The sequence below is a fragment of the Nannobrachium achirus genome (assembly GCF_963921795.1).
Source record: "Nannobrachium achirus genome assembly, chromosome: 1".
NCBI classification, from domain to species: Eukaryota; Metazoa; Chordata; class Actinopteri; order Myctophiformes; family Myctophidae; genus Nannobrachium; species Nannobrachium achirus.
This window is the reverse complement of record NC_137810.1, coordinates 26,708,439-26,725,938: the sequence shown is the minus strand read 5'-3', so window position 1 is coordinate 26,725,938 and position 17,500 is coordinate 26,708,439. Positions and strand designations below refer to the sequence as shown.

At 43.9% G+C, this 17,500-nt stretch overlaps 1 protein-coding gene across 1 annotated transcript in view; it reads right to left on the bottom strand.

Moving 5' to 3' along the window:
• lrp8 (low density lipoprotein receptor-related protein 8, apolipoprotein e receptor) overlaps positions 1–17,500 on the bottom strand; it is a gene marked incomplete at both ends in the record, with an annotated part of 260,613 nt that overhangs the window by 79,921 nt on the left and 163,192 nt on the right. Inside the window, one exon of the mRNA XM_080727866.1 lies at positions 2,233–2,607. Within this exon, the coding sequence (XP_080583992.1) occupies positions 2,233–2,607 (375 nt within the window). The remainder of the gene's footprint in view (positions 1–2,232; positions 2,608–17,500) is intronic.

Genomic DNA, 17,500 nt, shown 5'->3' with positions numbered 1-17,500 from the left:
TTAGCGGTTCAGTGTCTTGCTCAAAGACACTTCACCACACCAGCCAGGAAAAACCCAGTATCGAACCAGGTATCAAACTTGCTGGCCCTTCCTCTGCATTTACCCATCCTAACTATTAGGAGCAGTAGGGAAGTCCCATTAATAAAGGACCCAGGGAGCAGTTAGGGGCTAAGTGTCTTGCTCAATGACACACAGACTGGGTGGCCAGGGGGCAAACTGATGACCACCTGAACACCTCTCAGCTACAACTAAAACCTTCTCATAGGATGCACATACAGTATTACAACATGTAAGAAGAATGCACTCAACTGAGTGCCATCTTTTTGGATTACATACTGTGTCGGACAAAGTCAAATGCTGATTGGATTTGAGCATTTTACAGAAACCGGCTCAATTGTTTTACTTTTTGAAATAAATCATAATGATCAAAAACCTCCTAACTCCATTTGAGCTGTATTTGGGTAAAGTGATTTTAACATATAAGGACACAAAGTGACATTCAAGTATCTGACGATGTATTAAGTTACCATATCGACTTTGATGAGGCAGCATTCTGTTGTTCTAAAAACATGTTTTTATTGTTTGTTTTTGGTTTTATGGCTGGTTTATGCAGCAGAGATATGTGATCACATTGAGTTTAATAGGATCCTCATTAGCTGATGCATAACGATAGCTAATCTTCCTGAGGTTCAACAACTACATGACGATTTGACCCCTGGCTGTGTAAGAAAGATCAGAGAGTATGTGTGTGTGTGTGTGTGTGTGTGTGTGTGTGTGTGTGTGTGTGTGTGTGTGTGCGTGTGTGTGTGTGTGTGTGTGTGTGAGTGTGTGTACCATTGCAAGCGTCTGTCTGTTTCCATATGTGCATCTGTGCAAGTTACATCTCATCTCACATGCGATGTGTGTATTTTCTATTTGGGTGTTCATGCATTAGCATGTGTGTGTTCACATGTACACGTGTGAGTCCGCTGTCGTCTCCCTGAGAGGTGCGTGTGGGAGTGTGAGGAGGAGAACAGATGGGGGTCTCGCTTTATAAGGGACCCTCACCTCCCACGCGTGGGCGCGCACGCACACACACACACACACACGCACACACACACTCAATCAGACACATTGAAGAGCTCTCCACCCACTTGTAGGGATCATACAGTTGCATGGCAACACATGCTCGCCATGACGACAGCAACAAAGAGCATCCTTTAAATCATTTAATGTTGCATCAAAGGGGTTCAGAGTCTTTTTCAACTGAAACATGCTGCTATCCGCAGCGCTTCAACAGTAATAGGCCACAGTGAGATGCATCTCTAGATTAGATATTTACTAATTCTTTCAGTTCAACAGTCACTTAGGGGCTGTGTCCACCCAGGCATTGTTCTTGACACAGCCTATGTTTTGAATAGTTTTCAATGGGAGCGCTGCATTTTTATTCACACACACCAATGGCAGAGGAAAGCATACAAGGCACCAACCTGCACATCGGGAGTAATTAGGGGTAGAGCGTCTTGCTCAAGGACACTGGGACAGTAACTCTGGGGGAGCCCGGGATCGAACTGGGAACCCTCCGGTTTGCCAAGCGGCCGCTCTTTCCCTGAGCCACTGCTGCCCCTCTATTCTGCGCTGTGCGTTCATCTGCCATTTATATCTATTCTAGACGCAGAGAGTTGAAAATGTTTCACCTGTTTGGAAGCGTTTTTAGTTTTCATCTGGAAAAAGAAAATGGTGGACACGCCAAACTCACCCAACCACCCACTCACCCGCCCATTCACTCATCCATCTATCCATCCTAGGGATGGGACGATAAGCGATATTTATTCAAAAAAACATTGTGGAGATTTAATTTAACGTGATATCGTTCTGCGTCATGCACTGGGATAAATTCACCTTTTATTTGACGAGCTGCATATCCGGTACCACTTAAACCCTCTATAATTGGTATAAAAAGGTACTTATTATACGTACTTGATACAGTCTATTTTTCACTCTCTTCAAATTAATTTGCCAAAAAATAGCCAATCTACAAGCTCACAACGCGTCACAACAGGACGCGTTGTGAGCTTGTAGATCTGCTATTTTTTGGCAAATGTTTCGCCCTAGGATAATGGATTTGGATTATCACGATAATATCATAAATCACAATTTCTTTTGTCACAATAATCGTGATATGATATTTTCCTATCGTCCCATCCCTAATCCATCCACTCGTCCCTTCACGTGTCAAATGTTTGGACTTACGGCAGTTGCTCTCGTCAGACTTGTCCTTGCAGTCTGCATCCCCGTCACACTTCCAGCTCAGCTGGACACACTCCCCGCTGCCACACTGGAACTCCCCAGCAGGGCAGCGTGGCTTCTGGGGCTCCGTCCTGCGGCTGCAGCGCTCCATGGACTCATCCGACTTGTCCTTGCAGTCTGGGTCGCCATCGCAGCTCCACAGGGCCGGGATGCACTCTGAGTCGTTGCAGCGGAACTCGTGTGGGCCACAGGTGGGCGCCGAGCACTTCTGCTCGTCGCTGCCGTCCCCGCAGTCATCGTCCCCGTCGCATACGTAGATGGGTGCCAGGCACTTGCCATTGTGGCACTGGAACTCTTTGTCGGGGCAGGCCTTGGCATCTGTGGAGGAAGAGAACGAGGGTTTTAGAACATAGGCAGGCACACACACATACACACACACCCCGCTCTGTCTGGGCACACAAGATCATTTTTAATTAAATCATACTCTATATTGTAATGAAGTGGAAGTGGTGGAGAATAAATTGTATGAGTTGCCTATTTGCCTAGTTAAAAAGAGGCATTTTCAAAAGAAGGCAAGAGAAATAGATAGAGGAGAGAGAGAGAGAGAGAGAGAACTCATCACTGTGTGCATTCAAGTTTCTTGGTGTAGTTTGCTTTGGTGTTTGGGGAGTGAGAACGAGTGATAGATTCAGAGAGATAAAGATAAAGTTTGGGTTGAAGTTAATGAATAGAAACATATTCCAACGTATTGGAGGGGTAGGAAGAACTAAAGGGAAGCACAGACACTGAGTTTGAAATAGAAAGATCATACGCTCTACTCTATATTATTCTGATTTATCAAGTTTTCTTTAGCTTTTCTTTTTTTTATCAACAACACTGATCATTCTTAATTTCCCCCGTTGGTCTGGGAGGATGTTGATAAGCACAGCCGTGTCTTTTCATGTTCACTCTCCCCCTCCCAACTCTGTTCCCTGCTCACCAACCTGTAGGAGCTGATCCCGGGTTCCCACCCGTAAAAATGGCCAATTGTGTTCATAAGAGCACCCGGCCAAGCTGGAGGCATCGTTTTATTTTTATGTAGTATTGATTTTGTTGGCCATCAAATAAAAGTCCTATACACACCATGGATTATTCAGACAATATCAACTGACTACACATCAAGTAAAGCCCTCTTCTGTGTGTGTGTGTGTGTGTGTGTGTGTGTGTGTGTGTGTGTGTGTGTGTGTGTGTGTGTGTGTGTGTGTGTGTGTGTGTGTGTGTGTGTGTGTGTGTGTGTGTGTGTGGGCTTGCAATACTATCTTTGTGGGGACCTCATGTCCCCACAAAGATAGTACAATCGGAGGAAAAAACGTGTGGGGACAAATTAATAGGTCCCCACAAGGTGTTTAGGGGTTAGGTTAAGGGTTAGGGTTAAAATGAATGGAATGTCCCCAAAAAGATAGTAGACTATGTGTAATGTCCCCACAAATTAGCAATTGCAAACCTGTGTGTGTGTGTGCGTGTGCGTGTGCGTGTGCGTGTGTGTGTGTGTGTGTGTGTGTGTGTGTGTGCATGCGTGTGCGTGTGGGTGTGCGTTTGTGTGTTGTGTTGGAGCCTGGCTGTGATGCTGAACGTATCCCTCAGATGCTGGGCCAGTGTGTTTAATAGGACCAGTTCATTTAATGGATAACTGGGCCGGGGAGTTGATGACGACGTACTTAACTTTTATTGGTTCTTCATAAGAGCTCCGCAGATTTACCATCTCGAGGGGACGTTTGCACACACATGTTCACGGAGGCAGATAAACACCCCACACACACACACACACACACACACACACACACGCACGTTTGTGCACAAGTACTCACACACACAAGCATGCATACAGACAGTTTTTCAACTCTCCTGGCTGCTGACTGTTGGAAACTAACAAGAAACGATTGCCAATAATATTTGACCATTTCACCCATCAGGTTTCCTCTTTGGTGTTCACTGTGTGGGTACAGTATGTGTTACTGGCAGGTTGCTTTCATTCTCCTTCCTCCCAGCAGTGGCATTATCTAATTCCTGGGAGGTAGAAACATCACTATGATTCATGTGTTGTGCTTTAAATAGTTACACACTTGTCCTTTGATGTACCTCTCCTCGCTGAACATGCAGCGTAACCACTTCACTCCGTCTCTCTTTGACTTTCTCTTCCTCTCTCTCTCTCTCTCTCTCTCTCTCTCTCTCTCTCGCTCTCTCTCGTACCCTCCCACGGTGTGTGTGCCGTGGGGACTCATTATGATAATAGCCTATCGGATTGCCTGCTAGTTATTACCGCTAGCATACTAATCATCCCTGCACAGATCTACTAATTTAATTAAAATGAAGCAAATAAACAGCAGCAGCACCAACAGAATCCTGGCAGTAGCCTAGGCAGACGCAGAGGCCGTGTAAGGTTAGGCAAACACCCGGTTGGGTGCGGTGATGAAGCAATTTCCTTACAAAACGTTCTGCATAAAAGCCAGAGGTTATTTGCTTTGTAGTGGAGTGTTTAGTAATGTGAAGTGAATATATTTCTTTTTGCTACTGTATAATAGAAAGATTTTCCCAAAGGTTCCATCTTTGAGCCAAAAGCAGGTTTGCCTGTTTCAAATGCAAACAAGGCTGGTCAATGGGTCCAGTGTTCACTGTGATACCAGGCTGAAACAGATGCCGTTACATCTCACAAGGCTGTTGTTGATGGCAGGGACAAGCAGGTAGCAGATTGATAACAAAGTATAAATGTGAAACGAAGCATTGTGTTAGTTCATGGACAGTACACAGGACTCACACGCCCCAGCAGTCATCATCAGCTGTCAGCCTGCTGACTGAATAAGTGTTTCTAATCAGCCACACATTTCTACACAATAATCAGAGACTTTTGGCACAACAAGGTGGTCCATATGAATGAATCCCTCTAAAATACCCTTGATCTACAACACCCTTGTTGCCACACACGCTGCTGCTCAAAGGTTAAACTGAAATTCAATGTCTTGCTTTGCATACCCATAGGGTATTTCCTGCATTGCACTCCCTAATTTAGCTTAGCTAATATTTATTGGCTACAGTAATTCACAAAGCATCTTAGCTACTTAAAATCTATAATTGGCAGGAGTCCCCCAGAGGTCTATACTAGACCCCCTCCTTTTTCACTCAAACCACTTTGCTGAAAATAGTCGATCTACAAACTCACAATACGTTTTGGCGAATGAATAAGTGTTCATGTGGTTTGTGGAGCCATCAGTGCCAAGTATAACTGTATTCCATGTGTTGCAATAAATGGTCAAATCCTCACTGAAATAAAGTGAACTCGCAGTGCATAGGAATTGTAAATGAATGCACACATACAACACACAAAGACTCTCAGGATGGTTTCATGGTTTGCTCAAATGACATCCGGATTTCTAAAGCCCTTCTCAAGCACCTGCCTCTGAATCCCTTCAACTCTGTTTCACCTCAATGCCTCAACATGGCTATCTGCTTTATCTGTTCCTTTCACAGCTTAATGGAAAAGCAGAGAATGAGATCAATGTACAATGGACAGTGTATAGGGCTTTACTGATGAAAATCTGAGACCTCATTCACAAAGGAGTTTTGATCTTATTATTTTACACTAGTAGCTGTGGATTCCGTATTGTAACTTGATTTTAGTGTTTTACTCACGTAGTTTTGGTCACAAAAAATCAATGTGAACTGCAAATAGGTTCATAGGTTCATATTGTAGGTTTGGGATTTGTAGTGCGCCTCGCATCCAATTACAGTGGCCTGGAATGGTAGTCTAAATTCTAAGAGTTGAATAGATTAAAAACAGGAACACTAAGTAGTTTTTCCTGACTGTGGTTCATATCTAATTTAATTTGAGTCACTTTACAATTTGGCATTTAGCAGATGCTCTTAACCGGAGTGACAAAATGCAAGGTTGCCGTAAAATGCCAGTAACCTTAGTCAACCAATCTTATTAGTTGATGCAGAGTGATCCAGCACTGGCTTGAAATATAATAAAACGTTTTCGATTTATTAAAAACGTTTCTAGGTTGTAAGATACAAAACATACATTAACTAGAAAAAGTGCTCCTCGGAGCACAGGTCTTCAACAGGTCAGGTACAGAAGGTTATTGTGGGCCAGCAATGTTCTAAGCTATGGTCCTGGTTTCTGCTCTCCCTCTGCCACACCTGGGATCCCCAGGTGGCCAGGGGGAGGCGGTATAGAAACCAGGACTACTGCATGTTTTTGTGAGGGTATCTACCCTAGGAGACACGGGGAGAACATGCAAACTCCACACAGAAAGGTCCTTTTGCCAACCCCACCTAGGGTGTGGGCGCTGATGACGCGGAGGAGGAAACATGGCCCCAGCGCCCACAGCGTCCCCCGGTGGGAAACAAACCCAGGACCTTCTAGCTGTGAGGTGACAGCGCTAACAACTGTGCCACAGTGTGGCATTTCTACCTCGGCCTTGTGGGAGATTAGCTGTTCACAGACGGACGGACGGACGGACGGACGGACGGACGGACAGACAGGGTGCAAAACAATAGTCAAAAAGAAATTAACAAAAAGTAATTTACTAGTATCAAAGACATTGCCAAATATATGTACTCTTATTGACTGTGTCCACAGAAAGCATATTTTTTAGATGCCAGATGCATTTCTATGGTAAATATAGGTGTACTACTCTTCCCAGGGCAGTCCGTGCCAAATGTTTCAGGGCTCTCAGTGGCTAGCTTCATTTGGCAAAATTCCCTGGACAGCTCAAACAGAAAAATAGTTCAACTTTCACAAAAGTGACTCAATGTCACTTTTTTCGACTAAATATTAAATATAGAGGAATTTGAATAACTAAGAAAATCAACAAACATACAGTACAGAGGAATGTCAGAGGACTGATTTCAACTGTGCACACACTATCCTATCCCTTCTCCTGATAGCAAAATCTTGATGGAGATCCGGAGTTATTCACCACACAATGGTCATTTTGCTTTTAAACAATTTGCATGTTTTGGGTGGCATCATACTCTGGAGTAGGATCAAAATTGGCTCCATGTGATGGTTATAATGTAGGAAGACCAACTCAGATTACAGGACGTAGTCCAGACAAAAGCTCGACTATCCATTAAAGTTCATGTTTACTGATTACGGTGATTAGCAAGCAGTAATTCTATTACATCTGGTGCATGAAGCTGCCTTCGCCATGCAGGTGGTCTCATTTAACCCTGGGTCAAAGCCATCAGTCCATCCATCCCCAGACCCACTGCTGGGCAGCTAATAGATGGTGCAGGGAGATAGGGTACAGCAGCTCATTGACCTTGTGCTAGAGAAAGGCACCCAAACTCTCTCAGATTCACATTACAATACTGCAAGGAGGCACATGTAACGTGCACAAATAAAGCAGTGTAAACTGTGCACACAGACGTACTGTACATTATATACGCAAAGAAATGTGATCGCTGTCGGATGGAAATCCTGTCCAAAACCATTACTTTTCAGGAAATGGGGGGGGGGGGAAGCTTGTGTTCCAATGGATCCAATGTAGTTATTATTTAGTCACAAGCTCTGGTTAATATTTTTAATTTGTTAAATATTATCAAATCCACAGACATAGTTAAAAAACCTGGTGTCCCTACTTTGGTCATTATAGGCAAACATTCTCAAAAAATGTTGTTGCTGCATGAACTCTTGCAGGCCCGTCGTACAGATTTTTGGGAGGGGGGTCAAGATCTTTCGCCGGTGCACAGCGCGGGCCGAAAAATATGTTTTTAGTAAAAGTTTAAAAAAAAAGGTTAAAAAACTGTTCTACACGGCAGCAGAACCGTTCAGGCTTATTATAATAGGGTTTATATAAAGTATGATGTCTTAATCTTACCTTGGGAAAAAGTTCTTTCACAGTCACTCAAATCTTTCCTACACAAACTGCTCCCGAGTCCCGTTCAACGGGGGCCCCCCACCGCAGGGCCCCCCCTTTCTGAGAGGAGGGACAACAGTACCCTTTGCCTCAGCCATCTTTATGAGTCAGTGAGCTTTATGTTTCTGGAGCGTGCAATGTAATCACACTCAAATGCATCAGCCGTGGTGTGGCATGCCCACACACACGCACGCACGCACGCACGCACGCACGCACGCAAGCTGGTGAACATTGATCAGCTCAAACAACCAGAAGTATAGCGATAAACACATTTCACCTGGTGACAGACACTGTGTAAAACATCGCATTTCGCTAGCTCTCTCCGTCTCTAGCTAGAATGTCACATTTAACCAGAAACGTATCCCGACACCGGGACACGTTTTTAATGGAGGGCTGGGTTAATGGCCCATGTTAACACACAAACAACATGTTAGTCTACTCTATGGAATATCAATATGTACGCGTCATCATCCACAGAGGAGCATCAATAAAATACAAATCTGTGCAGAATGAAGCATGGTAGATAAATCATTATGGATATTCATCACCATGTAAAGGGAGAAAATGTAAATTCCTCAAAGGGAGGAGGTGGGAATGCACTGAAAAGAATGTGTAATTCATTATGCAGTATTTTTTACTGTACAATTTACTTAAGCACTTATTTGACTGGGTTCCCCCAGTGGTCTATAGGCTACTTGGTCCCCTCATTTTGTCCCTCTAAACCAAATATCTTTGCTGAAAATAACCAATCTACAAGCTCGCAGCACGTTGTGAGCTTGTAGACTGGATATTTTCATTAAATGTTTGCCTATTTTCACCGAATGTTTACCTATTGTGACATGCCAGACAGACAGATGGGCGGGCGGACGGACAGACACGAAAACAGTCTCCAGTCTGGTAGACAATAAAGATATATACAGATTACAGACAGATGTGCCATTTGAGAACTTCGTACATTATACCATTGGCAAGTCAGTGTATTGTCAGTAAATTATCAGAACATAGTCAGTAAGAATGGAGGGCATTTGCCAAGGTGTTGTTATGTAAATGCTATTCAGATTATTTTCCCAATGAAAAGAAGTGCCGAGGAGTGACACATGTTTTCAGTAACAAAAGAGAAGAATAAGCAAGGCTAAACAGTGAAATCAACCTTGGGAAAACAAGGAAAAGTCCATGAAAGCCTGAAGAGTTGGAATGGCCCATCTGATAGTGCTACAGATAGCGTATGTATGTGAAATTCGCATCATATGCAGGTGTCTATAAGTTCTTTTAGAAAATAATAAATTAGCGTCATGTGCGGGTGTGTACAGTACATACTATTTAAAAAGGGCAGTACACTTTACACTATACTGTAACTACCCAGGGCAGTGTTTTCTCAGAGTTCCACACAGGCACTAACAAACTACAGTATGTGGTTCTCATACACTGTATTGTGAACTTAAACCATGGTTGAAATGTGGATATAGCATTCCTGATTGCCTAATGACAGCCATGTCTAACCGGCAAATTAATCCTTCTTCCGCCTTTATTTGGAGAACCATGTCGGCTAGATAGGGTGTACAGACCCACAATAACATGGTGAAATATAATGCAATAAAAGACAGTGTTCTTGTGGGGAGTTGTCTCTTTTTATTTGGCTCACCATTTTAGTCCATTAGCGCCAGCTCTACTACTGGTACCACTGCTGTGTGTCAAACTAGCCAATTCATACATTTTGCTGCCAATAGACATTAATGTCTCAAACTAGAGGCCATTGTGTTGATACAAGCCTGGCAGCCATCATATATGCATCCACTGGATGGTATGCAGAGAAAAACAAGCACTTTGAATAATACAACGGTTCAATTCAACTACATTTAATAAGCTCTTCTCTGTTATCTGCAATACTGAAATATTTTGGGATACCTCTGCACTCATCCTGTGACCTGGGTGGGAGTTGGGCCTTACACTAGCAGATAATCGGGGCTCCCCCGAGTATCGGGGGGACTGCGTCTAGATCGGGGCTGATCCTCGGGCATAAATGTCGTCTAGTGTGAGGGTTCAAAGATCCAAACTTAACCCTGCCGAGTTGCTCGCAGGACAGTCGGAGACACCCTGACTATTTTCAAAGAATATATTTATCTGGATCGCTACTATGGAATATAGTAGATAATGTAGTAGAATGTAGTAGATATGGAATTGCACAGCGGGCGACTGAGAGAAAGACAGCCGCTAACCACGCTGTTCGGACGCAAGGGACGGGAACTGTTGTTGCCGACAGCCCACTGGTATTGGTGAGTCTGACCGTCTCTCTCTCTCTTTCTCACACTCACACTCTCACACACTCTCTCTCACACACACACACACACCCACACACACACACACACACACACACACACACACACACACACACACACACACACACACACACACACACACACGTCACACATATACACACATATACACACACACACACACACAGAGGAGGCGCTGAATGATGTCCAAGTTCGCTTGGCATATTATTTTTTTTCTTCATCGTGTGCATGTTTAGATTATCTGGTAAGAGAATCTTAAACGATAATCCTGTAGTGTGTGGCGCTACCAGATTTCAATGCCCTCGATCTGCTAGTGTAAGGCCACCTTATTGCTGTGTGTTCATATTTACTATTAATGCTTTCTATTTTACTTTTCTTTTCTGTTTTGTCTGTAAAAAGAGAAAATGGATATCATATCATTTCATTTTCATTGTACTCTATACTCTGTTATTGCGACCGAAGGTCGCAGTATACCATGAGAAATGTCGTAGCTTGTCCGTCCGTCTTTCAGTACAGGAAGTGATGTCACGTGTCCTTCCGTACAGGAAGTGATGTCACGTGACATCACCTCATCAATGATCAAACCCTATATATTCATACTGTCACTGTGACATCACAGGTGATATCACAGTGACAGTCCATATATGGGTATCCCTGATGTCATTGATATATACAAGGGTCAGGTCTGTGTTCCCTCATGGCCAACTCTACACAGCCTTCTCCAGGGAAAGGAAGACAGCGCCGTAAAGGTTTTCATTGTTGATAATGACGCGGGCATTAAGTACTAGTAAGACACCCGAGGGTGGAATGCGACCTCAGGGTGACATGCAACCTCGCCCTAAAGGGCGAGGTCGCGCCAATTCTTGACAATCTGGCCAACCACAGCGTTTCTCTGACGATTCTAGTTGTTGTCATTCTGGGGGGAGTTTGTTCATGTTTTTGTGAGGGTATCAACCCTCACACCCTAGGTTCGGTTGGCGATAGGGCCTTTCTGTGTGGAGTTTGCGTGGTACAGAAGGACACATACACTTCTGGAATCATGTGCGTCGACTTAAAGTTGGATCCAGGCCTAATAACTTTATCTGGCCGCCCCGTTGCCACCTCCTTGTTACATTTTCTTTTCTCCAGGTGGATGGACATTCTTTCATGGACATCCTTTCATAGGTGATCTAAGTCCAGCCGCCCGTATCAGATCAGAGGAGGATACCGCACATTGTACCTCATCCACCCTTTCTTCTCTCTCCTTTTGGTATCTTTATCCTCCTTTCTTTTTTTCTTTTTTATTCTTCTCTTTTTTTGTCTTTCTTAGTCTTGTGTATCCTTCTCTTTTTTTTTGTATTTCTTAGTCTTGTGTAGCCGCCCCGTACAGGAAGAGATGGGGACTTGAGGTCGCAAGTCAGGACTTGAACCTGTGACGCTGCAAAAGCTGGATTATCAGCCTAGATGTTTGGAACACTACCCTGTGTTCCAGAGCAGCAGTTGATTCTCAGTACTGTGTGGTTCATTTGTTTCTCATTTTGGTATGTTGTCACCTTGACTTTGATTATGAAGACATGACTTGTTGAGATTACGGCGTTCGTCGGCAGTCTCCCCTGGAACATGGGAGCATGTGGGCATGGGTGGCTGGGGATACTGCTCCAGGCGGCGGCGTTCATTTGCAGCGGCTTCCTCCGTGCGATTCTGAAGCCGGCGGCGCTTCTGCGCCCTATTACGGCGGCGTTCATCTGCAGCGGCTTCCTCCGTGAGATTCTGACGCCGGCGCCGCTGGCGTTCCCTGCGAATACGGCGGCGGCGTTCGTCGGCAGTCTCCCCTGGAACATGGGAGCATGTGGGCATGGACATGGGTGGCTGGGGATACTGCTCCATGTTCACGCGGCAATGAACTTTATTGACTCCGACCTAATAATGGCTACTGTCTATGACGGTAGTTCCATATGACATATTGGACTAGACTATCTCCATATATAGTGTTAACCACATCTCCATGTTAGGACTCATATATGGGCATAAAAAGTATGTCATGTGACATCACGTTCGTCGGCAGTCTCCCCTGGAACATGGGAGCATGTGGGCATGGACATGGGTGGCTGGGGATACTGCTCCATGTTCACGCGGCAATGAACTTTATTGACTCCGACCTAATAATGGCTACTGTCTATGACGGTAGTTCCATATGACATATTGGACTAGACTATCTCCATATATAGTGTTATCCACATCTCCATGTTAGGACTCATATATGGGCATAAAAAGTATGTCATGTGACATCACGTTCGTCGGCAGTCTCCCCTGGAACATGGGAGCATGTGGGCATGGACATGGGTGGCTGGGGATACTGCTCCATGTTCACGCGGCAATGAACTTTATTGACTCCGACCTAATAATGGCTACTGTCTATGACGGTAGTTCCATATGACATATTGGACTAGACTATCTCCATATATAGTGTTATCCACATCTCCATGTTAGGACTCATATATGGGCACAAAAAGTATGTCATGTGACATCACTTCCTGTACAGACAGTCAACAATTGACTCCGGATTAACAATGGCTACTGTCTATGACGGTAGTCCCATATGACATATTGGACTAGACTATCTCCATATATAGTGTAATCCACATCTCCATGTTTAGACAGCCAATGACTCCGGCCTAACAATGGCTACTTTCTATGACGGTAGTCCCATATGACATGATGGACTGGACTATCTCCATATATAGTGTTATCCACATTTCGTGTAGCCGCCCTGTACAGGAAGTGATGTCACAACTCGCTGACATCACACTGACATCACAGAGGATACGGACGGTCACGAGGATACGGAAGGTCACTCAAACACGGTTCTTCAGAGTATATGCGACCTTCGGTCGCAACGACCTTCGGTCGCAACAATTACTGACAACATTGTTTATAGAGAACTCCTTTAATTATCCAAAGACAATCATTCAAATAGCCTCTTTTACATTAAAAATCACACCAAATGTGAAGTGAGCGGTGGTCGTGCTTGCATAACGTCTTCAATTGGTAATTGGTGATGTAATACAGGCTACACACACACGCTATGGCAAAACGCTGAGGAAAAAGACTAGAATATAGGTCTAGGATGTAATTGGTGATGTAATATGGCTACACACACACATATTGCTATGGCAAAACGCTGAGGAAAACACATTGCTATGGCAAAACGCTGAGGAGAAGTGGCTACAGACACACGCACAGCCACTCTATGAAGCGGTTTACCACCGCTCAAAAATGTTACTCTGCTGTTACTACTTCTATAGAGACACTTCGCAGACTATCATTCTATACTCTCTGGATGCATACTGACAAATGACCTTCATTCTTCAACATATCTTTGTCATTTCCCCCCTGAAACAAAACACAGATGCTCCTTATTACTGCTTCACTGTTTATGTTCATACTACATACTGACATACAGTACGGCCCAAATTTCTAGTTGGTATTATTAAGTCCAGTCCAGCTGCTATACAGTTATCATCATAAAAATATATATATACCATACAACGCCAAATTCACTGATGGATGAATCGCAACTGTGTCTGTGCAAATCGGTGTTGTTAGGAATGATGTCAACGGTTTGTGTTTTTTGTGACAAAAGAACAGAGCTCTGGTCAGTCTGAATAAGACGCAGTTTTTAAACATCACATTTAGTCTGCGTACGACTAAGAAAAAGTCTTTACAGGTATAGAGTGAGAGAGTCAGAGATTTAGGAATATAGGGACATAGACAACTAGAGGGGGAGAAAGAGATTGACAGAGAATATATTAAAACAAATAGCAGCAGCGGTGACCATGAACCAATCTTCCAAGACTCTGAGAGTCCATACACCTTCACATCTCTGGTCTTCCTCCATGAAGACATGAAGAGGAGCCAGAAAGACCTCTACTGTCAAATGATGAGCAATAGACAGCTCACCTTATCTTCCTCTCGGACAATCTCCAGCTGTGTAACCAGCCAGAAACAAGGAGACACAGACCAACCAAGCTCTTGCGAGGACCTCAACTCATCCGGGAGAAGTAAAGACACATTTGATGACTTACACAGGAAAGAAAACATCATATGTGATAAAGGTTTCACTGAGGTATCGACTCAGAAGAAACACCAGTGTGTCCACACCAAAGAAAAATCTTCCCAGTGTAAACAGTGTGATAAGAGTCGGTTAAACAAACTGACTACACACCAGCATATCCAAATGGGAGAAAAGCCCTTTCACTGTAAACAATGTAACAAGGGTTTCAGTGAGTCTTGGGCTATGAAGAGGCATCAGCGTATCCACACTGGAGAAAAACCCTTCATCTGTAAACAATGTGACAAGGGTTTCAATCAGTTAGGTTCTCTGAAGACACACCAACGTATGCACAATGGAGAAAAACCCTTTGTGTGTAAACAGTGTGACAAGGGTTTCAGTGTGTTATGTTCTCTGAAGACACACCAACGTATTCACAATGGAGAAAAACCCTTTGTGTGTAAACAGTGTGACAAGGGTTTCAGTGAGTTAGGTTCTCTGAAGACGCACCAGCGTGTCCACAGTGGAGAAAAACCCTTTGTGTGTAAACAGTGTAACAAGGGTTTCAGTCAGTTATGTAACCTGAAGACACACCAGCGTGTACACAGTGGAGAAAAACCCTTTATGTGTAAACAGTGTGACAAGGGTTTCAGTGTGTTAAGTTCTCTAAAGGATCACCAGCGTGTCCACAGTGGAGAAAAACCCTTTGTGTGTAAACAGTGTGACAAGGGTTTCAGTGTGTTATGTTCTCTGAAGACACATCAACGTATGCACAATGGAGAAAAACCCTTTGTGTGTAAACAGTGTGACAAGGGTTTCAGTGTGTTATGTTCTCTGAAGACACACCAACGTATGCACAATGGAGAAAAACCCTTTGTGTGTAAACAGCGTGACAAGGGTTTCAGTGTGTTATGTTCTCTGAAGACACACCAACGTATGCACAATGGAGAAAAACCCTTTGTGTGTAAACAGCGTGACAAGGGTTTCAGTGAGTTAGGTTCTCTGAAGACACACCAACGTATGCACAATGGAGAAAAACCCTTTGTGTGTAAACAGTGTGACAAGGGTTTCAGTGTGTTATGTTCTCTGAAGACACACCAACGTATTTACAATGGAGAAAAACCCTTTGTGTGTAAACAGTGTGACAAGGGTTTCAGTGAGTTAGGTTCTCTGAAGACGCACCAGCGTGTCCACAGTGGAGAAAAACCCTTTGTGTGTAAACAGTGTAACAAGGGTTTCAGTCAGTTATGTAACCTGAAGACACACCAGCGTGTACACAGTGGAGAAAAACCCTTTATGTGTAAACAGTGTGACAAGGGTTTCAGTGTGTTAAGTTCTCTAAAGGATCACCAGCGTGTCCACAGTGGAGAAAAACCCTTTGTTTGTAAAAAGTGTGACAAGGGTTTCAGTGTGTTATGTTCTCTGAAGAAGCACCAGCGTGTCCACAGTGGACACGCTGGTTGAAAACAGTTTGACACATGGGAGCTTCTTCGATTCTGATGACAAACCCTTCACCAACAGAGTTATCCACCAGATGGCACTGACTATTCAGGACATGCTTAAAGGAGAATTTTCGAAAAATGACTTTTAACACTTTTAGTGCCTCTTATTTTGTAGTGATCCCGACAGTAAGTTGCCACAACTCCTGCTTTTATTTTGAAGAGCCAGAGTGAAAACGTGCATGTTTCGTGTAGGGCTGGGCACGGTAACCGCAATAGAGGGTATGCACGTACACTGGGACCCGCCCCCCTAATCTAGACTGAGTGGCAAAACATTGAGCAGCATGGAGCATTGGAGTTTGGAAGTGCTAGTTGCAAATCACTCAACGGCCCTGCATACCACCTGTTTCTAATTTGCACATAATGCAGGAGGCAGCAGGGTGTTGTGTTGTAGAAAACGAGTGCTTCCAAACTCTGACACTGAAAAATACAAACCTGCACAGAATGTCTTGACAGAAAGTAGCTCATAAGATGCCTATGGTGGATTTTTATGAAACAAAAACTTTGCAGATAGAAATAGGATAATTCAAGCTTTCAGTACAGCCGCAGAGTTGGTGAGTTAACTTTGTTTAATATAATCAGATAGGACTTTTCTGTTTCGATGTATGGGCTGTCAATGGCAGAAATTAGTGTTTTGCCACTCAGTGGGCGTGTTCCCATATAACTTCCAGCAACAGTGATGTCAGGCGCATACCCTCTATACCGCCTTGCCGTGGTTATGTAACGCCTATCGCGGTGTCAGGTTCCTTACCGCGATAAAAAAAAGGTTAATTTTTTGAGCGGTGGTAAACGTGTGTGTGTAGCATAGCCTGTACATCCTAGACTCAAATCCTAGTCTGAAGACGTTATGCAAGCACGACCACCGCTCACTTCACATTGGGTGTGATTTTTTTTATTTTTTATTCCATATATACATCAGAGATTGCGTTAGACCGGAAATTGCCGGATTTGACTGATTTATAATGACAAAGACCGGAAAATATAAACCTCATCGGACATAAGGACCGATTGAAAATGACACGGCAGTTCACCGCAAATCTCTTTCTCTCTCTCTCTCTCTCTCTCTCTCTCTCTCTCTCTCTCTCTCTCTTTCTCAATGTCTCTCTCTCTCTCTCTCTCTCTCTCTCTCTCTCTCTCTCTTTCTCAATGTCTCTCTCTCTTTCTCAATGTCTCTCTCTCTCTCTCTCTCTCTCTCCCTCATCACTCTCTCTCACATGCACGTCTGGTTGCACAAACACACACGGGTTAAGTTACACTTTTTCCTGTTAATAATAACCTGTGTGAAATAAGCTGCATTGGGAGGTAAACGGGAGACACTTTATTGTGAAGGTAAGACAGGAAATGATAGTTGTTGCTGGGTAGGCCTAGTTGTCGGTTTGTTATGTTGTCGCTATGCTCTCTATGAGCTGCCTTGGTTTTGGAATATGAGCGCGCAGTTTAAGTTATAGTACATGAATGGACAGTCAAAAATAAGTTGTATTATCGGAACTGTTTAGCCTAAACATTAATTTGCGAACGGGGCGCTGGGGGAGAGAGAAGACAGCAGTC